The sequence below is a fragment of the Setaria italica genome, chromosome IX (genome assembly GCF_000263155.2).
Source record: "Setaria italica strain Yugu1 chromosome IX, Setaria_italica_v2.0, whole genome shotgun sequence".
Taxonomy (NCBI): Eukaryota; Viridiplantae; Streptophyta; class Magnoliopsida; order Poales; family Poaceae; genus Setaria; species Setaria italica.
The window spans coordinates 18324884-18342897 of record NC_028458.1 but is presented as its reverse complement, the minus strand read 5'-3'; the positions used below and the strand labels follow the sequence as shown (position 1 = coordinate 18342897).

The following is an 18014-nucleotide window of genomic DNA, read 5'->3' as shown; positions in this document are numbered from 1 at the left end:
TTCTTGTTCAAGATAAAACAACATTGATCCATATTCATTGACACACGCTGTCCAGTCCATCCGCACAATGCGCGAGTATTCATTGCAAGACACCTGAATGTACCAGTTTCTAAGACCCTCACGTTTGGGAACACCGAAAATGGGTGCATTCCTTGAGTTTCAAATGCATTGGAGGATGGTGACACAACCCACATCAACCCACAATTCTCTCAGGAGGTGCTGAGCTGGGCTGCTAATCTCCCACAGTGACAGTATTCATAGATGGTTGTTATCGATGGCAACCCAAGCTGTGAATAAGATGTGATTTTGATTTTCTAACACAAAGATGCACCGCTCGCAGTTGGATTCCTCTAGCACGCATATGTTCATGTGATGGGGATGGTTTGTGAGATCAGGCGAGCTTGTATAGGAGCCAAGAGAAAATTTGATCTTAAATGGAGGTCGGTGTCCTAGATGCATTGAGCCACAGGGTTAGTGATGCCGTGTCATGCAGAAGTGGGCTTTGCCCTTTTTATGAATTTGCTAGGGATGGTGACATTAAGGGGAAGGCGGATATGAATATTTTTGCAAAGAAAGTAAACAACGAAACACCAAAGAAACTGATGCCGAAACTTATGTGGCAGCCTCCAGAGGATGGTTGGATAAAAATCAATGTAGATGGCAGCTTTGTTGAGGCGACGGGACAAGCTTCATCAGGTATCGTCATCCGGGATTATTTAGGACATGTGCTACTCTCCTCCTGGAGGTATTTGTTCCGTTGTTCCTCAGCAGCAGAAGCAGGCCTGTCACTTGCCGTGCGATGGATAGAAAGCCCAGCAATTTTAGAGTCTGATTCCTAAAATTGTCTCGCAGCTCTTCCCAAGCAAGAAATTGACGGCTCTTTACATGCAATCTGGGTTGAAGAATGCAAGGCAATTATAAGATTGTTGGGAAGTGTTAAGTTTCCAAAGGCCAATAGAGAGCAAAACAAAGTAGCACATGAGCTAGCACAACATGCTAGGCGTGCCTGTACCTCGGCTGTTTGGCTAGCAAACGTTCCTGATTGTATACATCGTTTTGTACTTGAAGACTGTAAGGCTAACCAATCATAACTAATAAAGCTCTCTATTTTTCTCGCAAAAAAAATGAATTTGCTAGGGATAGGGGTGGTTAGAGAGTGAGAATCGGAGCATAAGCGGGAATTCCTATCACGGCATCTGAGTTCCTGTAGCTCGACAGTGGAAGCTTGGGTGAGACAATACCGACAAGAAAGCAAGAAAGGTCTCGTTAGATTCAAGGATCCAAGCCATTTGTCGAGTTAGATGGAAGAAGGTGGAGCACCCACCCGTCAACCGGAGACAATGGTGGGCTGCGCGCAGGAGTTCCTCTTGAATAAGACTAGAACATAACACGCGCGTTGCGCGCGCTATCATGATTGGAAGGTGAACACCAAAACTATAATGGCTCTAATCATGCATCATATAAGAAAGAAGAAAAGAATCCCTCTCGTTCAGACACCAAATAAGATGCAGGGCTAAATAAGTTACCTTATCTGAATAAGCTACACCAAGATTTACCATTTTTTTACTACTGTACTTGTGAAGCTAAAGCAAATAAACCTGTCCAGTTAAAGCACAAATTAGATGAGAAAGGTCTAAAATCAATAATAAAACCTCATTATTATAGGCAAAAGGACCAGGATCTAAAAACAATCTAGACATGCTTGCCGAAGCAAAAGTTCCAACTCACATAATGAACAGGGGCACAAAGAATACATGGATTTCTAACCACACAACACATCATGCGCATCTGCATGTATTTTATCATACCCATGGTGAGCAAATAAACGCAACCTAGTCAGCATACACCTCAACTTTCCCTAATGACGGACATCACCCGATCTCAGGTCACCGACGCCATGACCGGCTACCCACCTCTGCAATAACAGGAAACGAATCACAGATTAGGTCAAGGCATAGCATATCCGATGCAACAGAAAAGAAGTGAAATACAACAAAGGGCAGGGGCTCACGGATCTGCAAGGTTTGGTTTGGGAAGGATAGAGGTGCAGGCAGGAACAACGGTAAGCAGAGATGTCGCTAGGGCTTGAGACTGGAGCAAGGAGGAGGAGAGGAGCGCACAGATAAGGAGGGGGTACTTATCTCGGTGGAGGCAGGAGGCGGGAGGAGAAGAGCACGCCTGCTCGCTGCCATGACTGGACGGCACGGGCTCCCAACTGCGCCGACGGGACAGCCCTCGACACCGGCAGGGAGAGAGGGCGCCGCGGCGCCGCCTGCGCACCCCGGCGAGGCGATGTACCCGATTGGAGAATCTGAGCAGGTCTCTCCATGGCTATCCAATCCTACCTCCTCATCCCCTTCTCTCCCCATCTTTTTGCTGCAGCACAGCCTCCAGCCGCAGCCCTGCCGCTGCTACCGGGCCCAAGGACAATTGAGGCCCACCTTTCAGCTACGTAAACCCAGCAGAGCCGGTACACGCGGAGTAAAGGGTCCTGTACCGTCGCCTCCCCCACCGCTCGAGGAGGACGCCTGAGGTTTCCCAGACGAAGAAGCTGACAGCGGGACATATCATTTTGCGGGGCCACCAGTCATCAACTGGTGAGCGGTGAAGATGAGAATCGAGGGAATCCCGCGCGGCACTGTTTCCTTTTTCGGCGTAGGCATGGTGGAGACCGAGAGATCGTCCTTGGTTTGATTTTTCAGCGTGGGTGGGTGAGAGCCTGAACACAGCGCGGGCCCAAGTGGCAGTTTCACAGAGTTCACCTGCTGCGGTCGCTCTGGCGCGCTGGAGGAAAAGATTTTGGGTGACGTGGCTGCACGCCGCTTGCCCGCCGTACGCGTGAATCGCTCCGGTGCGAGGGAGGGGGACAATGGTTGTTTTGCTCTGATTACATCAGAACATTGGGGTTGAGGAATATATGAACAAATTTAATGAGGGCACAATGGTTGGGCGTTTCAAAATCATTGATCCTAAACCACGCTCCCATCAAGGAAAAGGCACACACGTTCCTAGGCAGCTAGGCACTAGGAGTCATTGCACCTGTCCGTGCATGTGCATAGTGCCCTCGTGCACGGTGACGATGCATGTTGTCAACTAGGAAGTCGACGTGAATACGGGGTGTGTGGTACGAGCTAGGGCTACATCCCACGTCCGGATCCTAATTAGGAGGACTAAACATGAGCTAATTATAAAAAAAAACTGCAGAACCCCTATACTAATTCGTGAGACGAATCTATTAAGTCTAATTAATCCATCATTAGTAAATGGTTACTGTAGCACCACATTGTCAAATCATGGACTAATTAGGCTTAATAGATTTGTCTCACGAATTAGACTCCATCTGTGCAATTAGTTTTATAATTAGACTATATTTAATACTCCTAATTAGTATACAAACATCCGATGTGATAGGTACTAAAGTTTAAGAGTGTGTTCCCAAACATCCCCATATATCACAAGTTCATTAACGACTTCCGAAGCTTTGAAAAAAATTCCAGAAATTTCGGAACTTCTCAAATTTCTGAAGAAAATTTCGGATTCTCCGAAGATTAGCAACTTCTCAAATTTCTGAAGAAAATTTCGGATTCTCCGAAGATTAGCAACGAATCACTAGCACCCTATGCAATGCTTGGCCAAAAATAAATCGAAAAAAATAGATTAAGCAACAGGGAATACTAAGCCTGAAATACCATATGCAAGACACTACCAGAACTCCCCGGTTTCCCTATAGCTTGAATTCCTAGGGAAATGGTTGAAAACAGTAGGGGAATCTTTTCCCTACAGATTTTTCTTATGGAACGCTTCCTAGGGAGAAATTTGACGGGAAAGAGAACATTGCCCTAGAAATTCGACGGGAAAGAGAACATTGCCCTAGGACGCGCAGAGAAACCGTAGGGAATGTTTCTTTCCCTAGGATTTTAGTTCCTAGGGGAAGTTTCTGACGTGGCACTGGCTATCCTACGTGTAAAGGTGACATGGCAAGAAACATTCAAATACATATGTTTCAATTTAAATACTAATTTTAAATGGGAAGGTATTTTCTGCATTATATGCATGTACATTGCAATCTTATAGTGAACCGCACAGGAGCACCGCTGCGCTTGAGCTGCATCCACTGTTGCGCCGCATCGCTCCTCCCATGCTAGCTCAATGGAGCCTGCGCGAGGTAGGGATGCGCTCCGCCCGCGCGAGGTCGCTGGAGCCGCATGCGCCACAGACAGGATGCGCTCCACGCCTCCACCTGGCAAGCCTCCGCCAGCACGAGTTCCCAATCTGGATATGAGAGGAGGGAAATGAGAGATCGAGAGATGCACGAGAGATAGGAGGGGGAGTGGGTAGAGCATTTATGTGTTTTTGCTATATTTTCAAATGGGAGCCGGTGGTTTTGGCATCCACGAAATTTTTTGTTCGTGGCAGACTAGCTCCTGGGATTCAGTGGAGATTCAGCCCTTGTTTACTTGAGGTCCGAATTGGCCTTTGTACAGTAATTGGGCTACCTTTTGGGAGTTTTCAAGTAAACGGGCTACCAAAGTTGGGTCCAAATTCGGCCTCTGGAAGTCCCGATTTCGGCCCAAACTTCGACACCTCTATTACCACCGGCCGCGCGCAGAACCCTAGCACCGCCCCCAGTCCCTCTCCCTCTCCCCCTGCGCCGCTTTCCGGTCCCCTGCCGCTCTCCCTCTCCCCCGCCGCTCTCCCTGACCCCGCCGCTCTCCCCCTCCCCCGCGGCGCTCGCCCCCTCCCCCGCCGCTCTCCCTCTCCCCCGCCGCTTGCCCTAACCCCGCCGCTGTCCCCCTCCCCCGCGGCGGTCGCCCCCTCCCCCGCCACTCTCCGTCTCCCCCGCCGCTCACCTCGCCGCCTGCGCTCGAATAGAGCACTGCAGCACCAGATCTAGGACGTTCTCCATCGGATCCACCGCGGCCTGTCCCGGATCCACCGTTCTTGACCCCGTCCGCGGCGATGGACGACTTCAACGCCGACGGGAACGGCTCCGAGTTCCTCCCAGGCGGGTCCGGGTACCCCGGGGCCTTCAACGCCGGCGGATCCAGAGTCCCCGCGGCCTTCCACTCCGGCGGATCCGGCCCGCCCGCAGGCTTCGTCGCCGGCGGATCCGGCAACCCCGCCGCCTACAACGGCGGGGGATACGGCGATTCTTCGGGGGTGGACTTCGGCAGCGCCCCCGAGCACGATGGCGCCCACCGCACAAGGACCTTCTTCTCCCTAGCACCACCGGGCGCAGGGACCAGATTGTACAACCCCTACTCCTCCGGGCCGCATCACATGTCGTCGTCCACCGTGCCCACCCCAAGACACCTGGGCATGTCGGGCCTGAACCTCAACGCCTCCTCCGGGTGGGCGCACATGGACGACTACGAAGGCATCCTTCGCTCCGGCCACCAAGGCGCAGCAGGCGGCAGCAGCCGGGCCCCTCGTCCCCGCCGAGAGGCTTCCGGCAGCGGTGGTCAGGCCGCGGCTCCCGGGCGTCGGCAACGGTGACCTATAGCCACGGGCCGCGGTTCCCGGCGTCGAGGCGCGGCTGAAGCAGTTGACGGCGACAACACTTTGGTACTTGCTACCTGACCCCCTCTTTCCTTCCATGATCTGGTCAACTGGTTTGCATGAAATGTGTAGGATAGTCATGTGTGTAGGATAGTCATGGTTACTGTCAATAGGAGTTCATGCATTCCTGTTTTAATTACATTGTGCACAGATTGCATTGCTGTTTCATGCATTGCTGTTTCAATTACATTGTGCACAGACTGAGCGAACCAGGGCCAAGTGGACCAAAGAGGACACTCAGTTGTTTTGTGAGCTTTACTGCCAGCAGATTGACTTGGGTAACTGCAAGAACGGGAACATGAGCAAGTGGGGCTGGATAGATGTTAGGGATAAGTTCCTAGAGGCCACAGGGAAGTTTAGAAACAACGAGCAGTTTGGTTACAAGTACAGGCAGTTGAAGTCGATGTGGACATTCATCGACCATCTTCGCACCAAGTGCACAGGCTTGGGGCACAGAGAAGATGGCTCTGTTGTTGCTTCGGACAAGTGGTGGGAGGACAAGACAAGGGTAACTAATCTGTCAAGCCTCATTGTGTAATTACAACAGATGTGTACTACCTTCTGAAGTTTATGTGTGGGTTGTATTTCCATTGCAGGGGCACGCCGACTGGTATGAGTTGAAGGACGGATGGCCAGAATACATTAACCAGATGGACCGGATGTTCAGTGGGGTTGCAGTGACTGGAGAGACCTCCTTTGTTCCAGGGGTCAACCGGCAGATTAGCTTCATCTCTAGCGGCGAGGAAGATGACGCTGAAGCTGACGGTGGCACCCCTCTGAGCTGTGCGACCCCAGTCAGCACTGGGAGCAAGAGGAGCACCAGCAGCTTGCGCAGCACAGCTACAAGCCCCACCAAGAAGAACAAGGGCAGCACACCTCGCAACCAGACAAATGTGAAGTCGTCTTATGATACAATGACAGCTGTATTGGAAAGGGCGGTGGTCGATAACAAAAAGGGCATTGATGAGGTACTGGAGAAGAGGAAACGAGAAAGGGAGGCTAGGCAGGCACAGCAGGAACAATCAAGGGAGGCTATGCTGGCCCAGCTGCAACAACAAAGGCTATCCATGATGGCACAGCAGGTTCATGGAATGGATGGTAAGAAAGAAGAGAAAGAAGAAAGGCGTGCTAGGAAAGAAGAACAGAAACAAGTTACAGATGCAGCAAAAGAGCTTGGAGTGCACCTCATGGACGCACATCTATGGAATGGTGTGGTCAAGATCTGCATGCATGACGATCTACGCAACATCTTTCTGTGCACACCTGATGAAGCAAGGCTATCCATGATCAAGCAATATGCTGCTACGGTCTAATACCAGACCCTAACATCCATGCATTGTTTAGTTATTGTCCCTTTAGTACTGTTGGCATGATGGCTTGTCTTTTGTGTGTGATGGTCATGGCGTGTAGGTCATTTCAGTTGTTGTGGTCATTATTTAAGCTGTGATGATGAACTATGAGGAACTATGTCAGCACATGTTTAATTACAAGAATGGTTCTTTCCTTTAGTAATGTTTATTATTATTTCTGAAAATGATTGCCTCTGTGTGAGATGAATGAGTGTTTGAATGGAGGTAGCAGGCTTTAGTAATGTTGGTACAAACTGAATTGAACTGACTGTGCCTGTCTTGTTTCCAATACCCAGGATGTTGAACCTTCTGATGCTACAGAAGATGATGGGTCACAAGGTCAAGCTGCACAAGATGAAGTCGTCCAAGATTATGCTGCACAAGCTGCTGCTGCAGAACAAGAAGCCGCAGAAGATGAAGCCTTACTACGTCTTGCCTTCCTAGATGAAGACTTCGAAGATGAATGTTCAGAAGATGAATTCGATGAAGTGCTGGAACTTTACAACAGCTGGTGGGCCGACTGGTTGTCCTTGGCGTGTCAACACGGTATGTATGCCTATGATATTCATGTGGACAAGTATTGCAATAGGCGGCCTTATAGGAATCCAGCCTTGACTGGGGAGCAATGGGTACTGAACAAGCTTGACAATGATTCAGCCTGCTACAATATGTTTAGGATGACCCCACACATGTTTCATAGGCTACATGATTTGTTGACATCTCAGTATGGTCTTAGAACATCTAACAGAACCAGCACTATTGAGGCTCTAGGATTGTTCCTTTGGATATGTGGGGCACCGCAATCAGTTAGGCAAGCAGAGGATAGATTCGAGAGATCACTAGCCACTGTTCATAGACTATTTTACAAAGTCCTCAATAGTCTAGTAGACTTATCTGCCGACATAATTAAACCTCGTGACCCACACTTTAGATCAATGCATCCTAGGCTGCAAAACAATCGGTTCTACCCTGAATTCAAGGGTTGCATAGGAGCAATAGATGGCACTCACATCCCTGTTGTTGTGCCTAGTGGAAAGTTTATGCAGCACATGTGTAGGAAGGGCAAGACAACCCAGAATGTCATGGCTGCCTGTGACTTTGATATGGTCTTTACTTTTGTCCTTGCTGGGTGGCCGGGTTCGGTTCATGACATGAGGGTGTTTGACGATGCAATGTCAACTTACAGAGACCACTTCCCAATGCCACCTAGAGGTACACAGCCCTGTTTCCCACTCATTACTGTTTTCTAATTGCACTATCGTAAACTTACAGGTATGTCCTCTTCATATAGACAAATACTACTTGGTGGACTCGGGGTATGCAAACCGAACCGGCTTCCTGGCTCCGTACCGGCAGGCCAAGTATCACATCCAAGACTTCCAAAACGCGCCCGAACCACAAGGTATGAAGGAGATATTCAACTTCGCACATTCATCTCTTAGAAATGTGATTGAAAGGGCGTTTGGAGTGTTGAAAATGAAGTGGCGCATATTGTTGGACATCCCGGCCTATCCACCTAAAACACAGACAATGATAATATGTGCATGCATGGCGTTGCACAACTTTATTAGGATTAATGGTGACTTTGATAGTCACTTTGGTATAGTAGACAACAACATAAATTATGTGCCTGTTGAAGGCACTCAGGATCAGCCACATACAATTCCTGCGCCACAGAGCGCGGACATGGCAAGCATGAATGCATTCCGAGACATGCTTGCTGAACATTTGTTTGCTAGGTCTTGAATAATTTGTGATTGAGGACATGTCATTGTTGATGTCCTTTGTCATTCCATGTAACAGTTTTCGGTCTTGTTACTGTACCGGGTTGTGACTGTAATAATTTGGAACGGTGTTGTGACTGTAATAATTTGTTGATGTACTTGAGATATTTTCGTTGAAGGTTTGCTGTTGAAAATGCGATTGTGTTCTCCCCCTGAGCTGTTCATGCGTTTTTTGCATGTGTGCATGCATGGGCCATGCATAGATGTGCTGGGTTTAAATGCTCAAACAGTGAACTCCAAAGTTTCTGAAATTGGGAGCAACAGATTCTGTACAAAGGCCCAAATTCAGGCCAAACAGTAACTCCCAAGTTGGGAGGTCCCAACTTGGGCAAGTAAACAAGGGCTCATAGGGATATATGCCACGACTGTGTTTACGTGTTCCGGACTGCACCCGTCTCCTGATATTATCCCCCACGAAAGCCTTGGATTCCTAGGGAAGGAGAAGTTTCCCTACGATTCTAGAGTCTCGTTCTAGGGAAAGTTGTATTCCCTACGGTTCTCTAAATTTTTTTAGGAAGTAACAAACTGTTGGCACTAGAAGTCAGTCGATTGACCCTCAGCGTCGGACACACGACCCGGGAGAATCTGCTTAGCTCCTGTCCGGGTGATCGCCCTGGTGCGGTTCGCGCGGCGTGCCAGCTAATCTGACCTGTTGATTGGCAAGGAAGAAAACGTGTCAAATTCTAGGGGTTCCGATCAGCTAAGGTTCCGATCTGTCTCAAAAAGCGTATCAGCGAATCGGCCGATTTGCTATATAAAGATGATCGGATATGATACAGCCGACAATTACGTAGCGATTGCGAAGAAAACTACTAGAGTAAACTAGACAAAGCTACAAAGGCAACACTTGAAATAGATCTAATCGGTTATGCGATAATGATGAATGAAAATGACAGCAACAGAGCTGATAGTTCAAATCTCAAGCCGGATAACTGGTGATAAAACTAGAACAATAGACAAAACCTATAATTCTAGTAAATATCGATAACTAGTGAATAAACCTAAACAAAACGACAACGATGCGCCCGAAGTTAAAGCCTAGATATTACTCGATAAACAGAACTTACAGAATCGGCCGGAGATCGTGTCGATGTAGCCCTGCCAAGCCGTACGAACCCGTGAAAGAAAGAAGTATTGGCGAAGTTGCCGACTTGAAAGTAAAGTACGATGAAAAAGTAGATTTATTTGTATTGATTGATGTGTTGTTTACAAATCTCTAAAAATGGCTATTTATAGCCTGTTACAACCAATTTCCTAACTGACTAGGATCTATCTCTAATTTTTAACGAAAACGAATATTTACAAACACAACTAGTATCGGAGTTGGTTATTGTACTCCCATGGGCCAATCTTTCTCCATCTTCTTTCTCTGACCCACTTTAAGCCCATATTGGCCCAATCGCTCCAGCCTTCCAATCGGCCGCTCTCCACCAACTCCGTTCGCCAAAACACTACAGCGCCAATCGGCCGATTCCCAACTGTAGCACCAATCGGCCGATTCCCAGTCGTGACCTTTTAATCTACCGCATCGGTCAATCCTTTCTTCCCTTGATGCCGATCTTATACGTGTTAAAATCTGGCGTCAACACAAACCCATAGGGAAACCGGGGAATTCTAGTAGTGAGAGCTAGAAACCTTCTAGAATCGAACACAAACCCTAAATATGAACTCTATGCTTGAACCAGTAAGTAAATTAAAGCAAGAGACACAAGATTTGTTTACCGGGGTTCAACTCCAGACTTGAAGCCTACGTCCCCATTGAGGAACCCACAAAGGATGGGCTTTTCACACCTAAGCTACTTTCCTCACTCTAGCGACCTCAAAGATCAAGCTAGAGTCACTTACTCAATCATCGGGGTGATACAAACTTTCCAAGTCTGTCCACAAGCTTGGATGCTCCACGAGCAACGTCTAGCCGGCTAGGAGCTTGAAGCTTCAAAAGTAACAAACACGAAATCCACCGGCTTGACGAAGAACAAGGTGCTCAAAAGATGAGAAATCAGCTCACTAGCACTCTCCCTTGCTCTCTCTTGAATCCCTCCTTAAATCCCCCACCAAATCTCACCAAGAAACCAAGAGGGGAGTAAATAGGGGTTTTGAATGTTTCTGAACAGCTCAGGTCGAAGTTAGGTCAAGAGAGTTACTATGAGAGGGGGTGAGGGGGTATTTATACCCCTTCACCAAAAACTAGCTGTTGAGACAACAAGTTCCAGAAACTTCTAGAACAATCTCCAGAAATTTCGACATTTTTGGATTATTCCGCAACTCTTTGCGGAATACTTCGGAACTCTCAAGTTAGCACCATTTTAAGTGTCTCCCAGTGAAGTGCAAGTGTAAAGGTATCTCTCATAGGTTGGTTAGGTCATCTTGAGCACCTTTTTCAATGTAAAGGCCACATATTATGTATTCCTAAACTCAATTTCAAACTGAAAATAAATTTAGCCTTCAATATTTGACTTGTCCACAATTCATTTCCTTTTTAGGGCCATCCATTAGTGCTACATGTCCACCAATATTTTTATACTTGCTCATACACTTGAAAGAAAGTTAGATACTTTGTGCCGTTAACTCACCAAAACCTACTTAGGGGACCAAGATACTCTTTCAAAGCGGAGCATATACGTAGTAGATGGGAAAACAACCTAAAATAGGATTTGTGAGAATAATTCTTCTTTGAAAGACCCTAAGAGAGCTCAAAAGGTAAAGTACCATTTGAAGGAATCATGGAGAAGCTTCTAGTCCACAACCCAAAGCTTATGGGGTGACAGTAGCAAGGCCAAGGTAAGGGGGTGGTGTTTGGTTCTTTAGTCCGGACTAAAGTTCCTATCACATCGAATGTTTAGATACTAATTAGGAGTATTAAATATAGACTAATTACAAAACCACTTGCACAAATGGAGGCTAATTTGCGAGACGAATCTATTAAGCCTAATTAGTTCGTGATTTGACAATGTGATGCTACAGTAAACATGTGCTAATCATGAATTAAGTAGGCTTAATTAATTCATCTCACGAATTAGCCTCCATCCGTGTAATTAGTTTTATAATTAGCTCATGTTTAGTCTTCCTAATTAGCCTTCGAAGATTCGATGTGACATGGATTAGATCTTAGCTCAAGGATTTAAACACCATGGTTGTAGCCTTGTAGGAATATGGAGATGTCACATCCAAGAACCGTCGCCATGGCAATTGTTATGTCATGATCAATGTTCATAAAACAAATGAAAAGTGAACTTATGGAAAGTTGATATGTGACATGAGAGAATTACCCTAGAAGGAGCATGAGATGTTGCATGATAAAAAGATACATACTAATAGATCACTTCACAATAGAATAAGGTTGTCATCACTCATCGGTGTATTGTGTAAGATGGGACGGGTAAGCTCAGGATCAATTGGATGCATGATGAGACTTCCGGTTAAGGCATATTGGATAAGCCGTTGCAGGATGTCCGCCACAATGATGAACAAACTAACTAAGGCGAAGGAGGGTCTCCTTGTTGTTGACCACGCTTGCAGATCAACCACAACCACTATCTAAAAGCATCATTAAGAAGAATGGCAGTTTTGCCCATGGCAAGGACATTGGATAGAACTCACTTAGGTATCTCCAAGCCACCATCTTTTATGAAAATCAAGCTGAGGACAAGGAGCAACAAGGATGGTAGTGAAGCTGCTCCACTCAACAAAGTCAAAAAGATTTATGAAAATCAAGTTTGAGGACTAGGGGTGGACCTACATGAAGACTAGTGAGGGCACACGCCCTCACTTAGAATTTGGATGTCAAGGTGAAAAACAAATTTTCACCATATTAAAGCTTCATCAATCTAGCAGTTTTAAAGGTATGTCCCCTCTCAAATTCTACCCTAGGTCGACGACTACAATAAGAGCACATCATTTGGTGGCACAACTGAGGACGTTGGCGACCACAAAAGAAAGTTCTTCGTGGTATTTCTCAAAAACAGCTTTACAGAAAATGGAGAACATAATATGGATCAAATAAACTAGAATTTTAGCATCACCTTGTGATTGTACAAACAGATATGGTGAAGAACTGAAGATGACTCCACACCGGTCTTCTCCATGTTCATCACCTCGAGATCTGAGATAAGTTAATAACTATGTCCACCAACGTGCAACTACTCTATCAAGTCAGCAAGAAAAGGATACACACTCTTAAAGATTAGGACTCCACTTTTAGGACACTTTGAGGACTTGTGCATCCAAACATGGATCGTGCACTCATAAACTTTAGGAGGGCTATTTTCATTAGGAGGGCCAAGGCATCTTAATGGGTTCTTTTTCTCCTAAAAGTGGTCCTCAAAGCTCCCTTTACCCTGTTGCCCTCCCGAAGCATTTAATGACGTGAACAGTGCAGGAGCATTTAGAAGGAGTAATTGGGGGTAAAAAAGTCATTTTCCCTCTAACATCCTAAAGATTAGGATTTCATCCAAACAACCCTCTCCTAAATTTTAGGACTATAAATTTCTTGATAGTTTAGGAGAATCCTAAACTTTAGAAGTTTGTATCCAAATAGACCCTAAATAAAAGAATTAAACATGCATTGTATATCAAGGAATTCCTCCTTGTTCTCAAATGAGCCACGGCCCCAACTCCGAGGGGAACAATGAGTTTCTAAGGGCGAGTTTGGCAGGGCTCCTCGCGAGGGGCTCCTCGTGCGGAGTCGGAGCCGGAGCCGCGGAGCCACTTTTTTAGGCTCCTCCATGCAGGCCTAAAACGGCTCCGGCTCCTCCAAATGTGCCAAAAAATGGCTCCGCGGTCAATGCCGTTTGATGCGGCTCCGGCTCCTCCGTGCTTCGGTAAGCGCACGGAGCCGGAGCCGGAGCCCTGCCAACAAACTGGCCCTAAACCAATTTTTGTTCAATCCAGAAAGCCATATTTTAATTCTTTTTAATTATATCTGGTGGGGTCCAATATCCTGCACGTTATAGCTCATGTATCCATATTTCTACGCTTTGCGGAGTTGTATATATATTCCTCGACTATGTTGTCTAACAACGGGTGCACAATTGATTAGTTTGATGGAGAGCACAAATTCGTGTACAGAGTTACAGACTGCTTTCTAGATATTTGGATTGCCAAGCAACATTTCTCAATTAACTTTCCTCAAATTTGTCAGACCACACCGCAAACGGCATAACTGGCCAGGTACCGTAACAAATCGCGTTTTCTTTTGCCGGAGGACAGGCTCACCTTATTAGTATTGGCCAATAACCTGTTTTGCCTCCGCATATTTTCAGTGATCAGATCAGGAGGATAAGATTTTGATGCAGTGGAGAAGATGAGCGTTCGTGGTATCTAACCTCCATCGCAGCAAGGCGGCAGCTGCGGCGAAGCTTAGAGGTGCGGTTGGCCACTTGCTTGCGGTGAGTAAGGCGACGGCACAAGCCCACTCGTGCTTTTCCTCGGCGAGATCGTCGTCGAGGGAGGGCATGGTGGAGCGGGGCAGGGAATGCGCGGACCCCAGAGTAGCCTTTTTTTTTTTTTGAGGATCCCCAGAGCAACCTCTAGCTCTTCAAGCTCAACTATCAGAGCGAAGAGATCACGCTGGGCGGGCAGTGGAGTGGCTGGTCGCGCCAGAATTGGCACATCTCGCGGATGGTGATCGGTGAGGGGTGAGGGCCCTGGAGCGCCATGGCAGGGGCCGGAGTCCGGAGAAGATCGTCCAAGGCGATGACCCTTGATCCTCACGATACTGACCGTGCCATGGAAACAACCAGACAGGCGCATTGAATCGAAAGCAAGAACTGGTACGAACAAGGATCAGTTCAATTACTTGATACGGTACTCGTAAATGTCAAGGTCAGCTACATGTAGGACTACGAGCGGCAGCTTGTTTATGTACATGAAGAGCCGCCTGATGTTCTCCCTGGTCAAGGTATCCATATCCACAACGTCGCTGTCGTCGGTGAACACCCACAGGCTGCCCGGCTTCACCTCCTCAAGGCAGGCGCGGCAGAACGGGCAGGACTTCGATTTCGCGTTCCTGCATCGAGAGTGAACGGACACGTTATGGCCCCACCATTACGATGATCACTTATGATTGTTTATATAGTTAAGGATAATGATAGATTTGGCAGGAAGGTAAAGGACAGATTTGTGTGCTTGATGACAAGGCGAAGTGCAAAATATCCGGTGTTGATTAGATATTGACATAAGAAAGCGAGGCCTTGTTTAGTTGGCCAATTTGGGAGGTGCCAAATTACTGTTACAGCACTGTAGCACACTGTAGCGTTTCGTTTGTATTTGTGAATTATTGTCCAAATATTGACTAATTAGGCTCAAAAGATTCGTCTCGCAAAGTACAACAAAACTGTGCAATTACTTTTTAATTTCATCTACATTTAGTACTCCATGCATGTACCGTAAGTTTGATGTGATGGGGAATCTTCTTTTTGCATAGTGTCAAAGTTGGAAGTTGGGAGTAACTAAACATGGCCCGAAGCTTATCCTGACCCGACCCAACAATGAGATAAGCTGAATGGCAGAATCATTGGCAGAGCATATCACATTATTAGACGACTTCATTTGTTACCAACCAACTATACCTCAAGGTAAATAGTAAATCTTAAACTTCAGGGTAAAACATTAATCCTAAAACTTAAATCACGGTGTATAAAACAGAAAACAATGCAGAGGTTTTGCTGTTATGACGAGAGTCAAGCGACCAAATTGAAAGTGATGATTCAGCTATAAATGGTCATTGTGGTACCAAGTTACCAACTTGGAAACAGACTACTAATTTGCTAGAAAGCTTCCTAAAGTTTCCTAGCATAATAATGGCATTGTCGCTGCAAGTAGCTTTGGATGGACGGCTTGAATCAAGAAGTTTAACGGACTATTATATAGCAATCTAAGGGGTGGTTTCGATACACCCTCCTAACCTCCTGAACAGTTTAGTACCTAAACTTTAGTACATGTTTGATGCTAATTAGAAGTATTAAATATAGTCTAATTACAAAACTAATTAAACAGATGGAGTCTATTAAGCCTAATTAGTCCATGATTTGATAATGTGGTGCTACAGTAACTATTTGCTAATGATAGATTAATTAGGTTTAATAGATTCATCTCGTAAATTAGTATGGAGGTTTTGCAGTTAGTTTTATAATTTATTCCTCCTAATTAGCGTGACCCTCCTTTGTGTCCAAACACCCTAAGACACCATCTGACACTAATAAGGTTCTGAAGTGACAGCCTACCGACCAGGGTTGCGTCATCCAAAGCAGCACTTCACAAAGCAGTTAGATTTCACCAAAAACAAACTTTCCATGGTTCCAACCAAAAGCTTCAAACAGCATTCATCTGAATGTAATTCTGCCCGGAACCCATGAGTACTATTTTGCTACATATAAGCAAACTATGGCCAAATTTTGTGCAAATGCAGCAAGTCAGTAACTACAAACGGCGGCCCTTTTCGCAATGGTAAGGTAATGGATACGCCAACGATTTTAGCAAGAGAACAAATTAACAATGAGTAGAGCTCATACCAATCCTCGAAGCACCGCATGCATAGCGTGTGGGCGCAGTCGGGCAGCACGACCTTGCGGCTGACCTCGAGGCAGATGCCGCACTCGAGCTCCCTCTCCGTGTCCACCTCCGAGAGCTCCTCGTCCCTGCTCCTGAATTTCTTCAGGCAGAGCCTCCTCTGTTTCCTTTCGTCCAGCTCGGTGATCCCGCTCGGCAGCTGCAGCAGCGACGGGAATATGACGCCTGCCGTTCCGCGCGACGCCGTCAGAATCGACAGTGACGAGCAATTGTCCATGGCTTGACGGTAACGAAGGGGGTGGGCTAATTAGTTACCGTAGAACTCCCTGATGCTGGCCTCCCTCTCCCAGTCGGGAGGCGCCGACGAGCCGTCCGCGTACACCTGTCGCATCACCGGAGAAACGGCAATTCAATCACCAGCTCGTGCGGTGAAATCGAATCGAGCATGGCCACGACGAGATAGGGGTGGGAGAGCAGACCTTGTAGAGCATGATCTTGAGGAGGCCGAGCGCGCCGGCGAGCTTGCAGTCGGTCCACTGCACGAGGAAATGCGCGACGGCGCTGTACGCCATCCGCATCTGGATGACCGACCCGTCGTAGTCCCGCAGGAACTCCGACGCCCTGGAATCGCCGCCGCAGGCGAAGCGAGCAAGCAAGCAAGCAATTCAGCGCTCAACAAACAGTAAAGTTCCCGCAAGAACAAATAAACAATAAACAAAAGATTCCAACTTTAGCACCAGCAAGCAACGACGGGGGCAAAGAAGTTTCTGGGGTCTCACAGCGCATTGGCGTGCTCGATGTCGGCCTCGAGGGCCTTGACGGAGTCCTGGAACTTCCGCATCGGCGTGTCCCACCGCCGGCAACCCCTCCTCCTTCTCCTCCTATTCCACCGCCCGCCCCCTCTCTCCCACGGCGAGAGCTGAATCGCACGGGAGACGGCCGGGACAAACCCTGCCTAAACCTCGCCGCGTCGTCCCTCCCCGCGACTCGGCGATCAGACCGGACTGGATTGGATTGGGCAGGAACGGCTTGCCTTCCCTGAGCTCCCTCCCCCTCGCGCTCCGGCTTGGATTCGATTCGTCCCCCCTTTTCTCTCGGTCGCTGGATTGTTCTTGCCGAGTACGACTACAACGCTCCCCCACCCGGAGACTCCCACTCCCCTTCTCCCTTTTGTTGACACTCCCGGGGGGCCCGGGGCCGAGAGCGACGACGAGGAACAGTATCCCTTGGGGTGGGCCCACGCGGCGGTGACTGCTGGGGCCTGCGCACATCTCGGCGCACCCGAAGAGACACAGGCACGTCCTGCTCATCGTCTCTGAAACGTGGGGTCAGAGCCGCGTGGGTCCCAACTGTCATTCAAATAAGACAGGTCGCGCGGGTAGATTCCTGCTGGGACGTGTCGGGGGCGGGTCTTCGCAGGGCCCCACACGAAAAATATCCCGAGATATCCATCCGGGTCGCCTCCGCGCGTCACGCGCGCTCGCGGAGACCCACGTCACCGACGCGCGGGCCCCGCTGGTGTCCAGGCCGACATGGCAGTTTCGCTGACGGGATATTTGTAGAACGCCAGATGGGGCCCAGCGGCGCGCGCGTGGCGGGGGTGACGGGGTGTGACGCACTGACGCCGCCGCCGCGCGAAAGAAACCGGTGGACTTTGCTTTCCGTCAGGCGCCCGCCGCCCGCCCGCCCTGGTTTTCGTTTGGGACTTCGGGAGGGAGGAGAGCCGGAGTGGGGGTGGTGGGGCCGTCGCGGCATTATCTGTGGCCCGGATGGTGACGTCTGGCTGAGGCTGGCCCCACACGGCCAAGAATAG

The 18014-nt window shown here is 48.0% G+C and overlaps 1 protein-coding gene across 1 annotated transcript; it reads right to left on the bottom strand.

Moving 5' to 3' along the window:
- Window positions 1–14450: 14450 nt before the first annotated feature.
- LOC101779187 (putative RING-type E3 ubiquitin transferase C3H69) lies at window positions 14451–17350 on the bottom strand. The gene is made up of 5 exons (XM_004982942.3): window positions 16981–17350; window positions 16681–16822; window positions 16517–16583; window positions 16204–16426; window positions 14451–14699 (listed from the first exon to the last, which is right to left on the bottom strand). The coding sequence occupies exons 1-5, from the start codon at window positions 17040–17042 to the stop codon at window positions 14486–14488; spliced, it is 708 nt and encodes a 235-aa protein (XP_004982999.1). The 5' UTR covers window positions 17043–17350; the 3' UTR covers window positions 14451–14485.
- Between the last annotated feature and the right edge of the window lie 664 nt (window positions 17351–18014).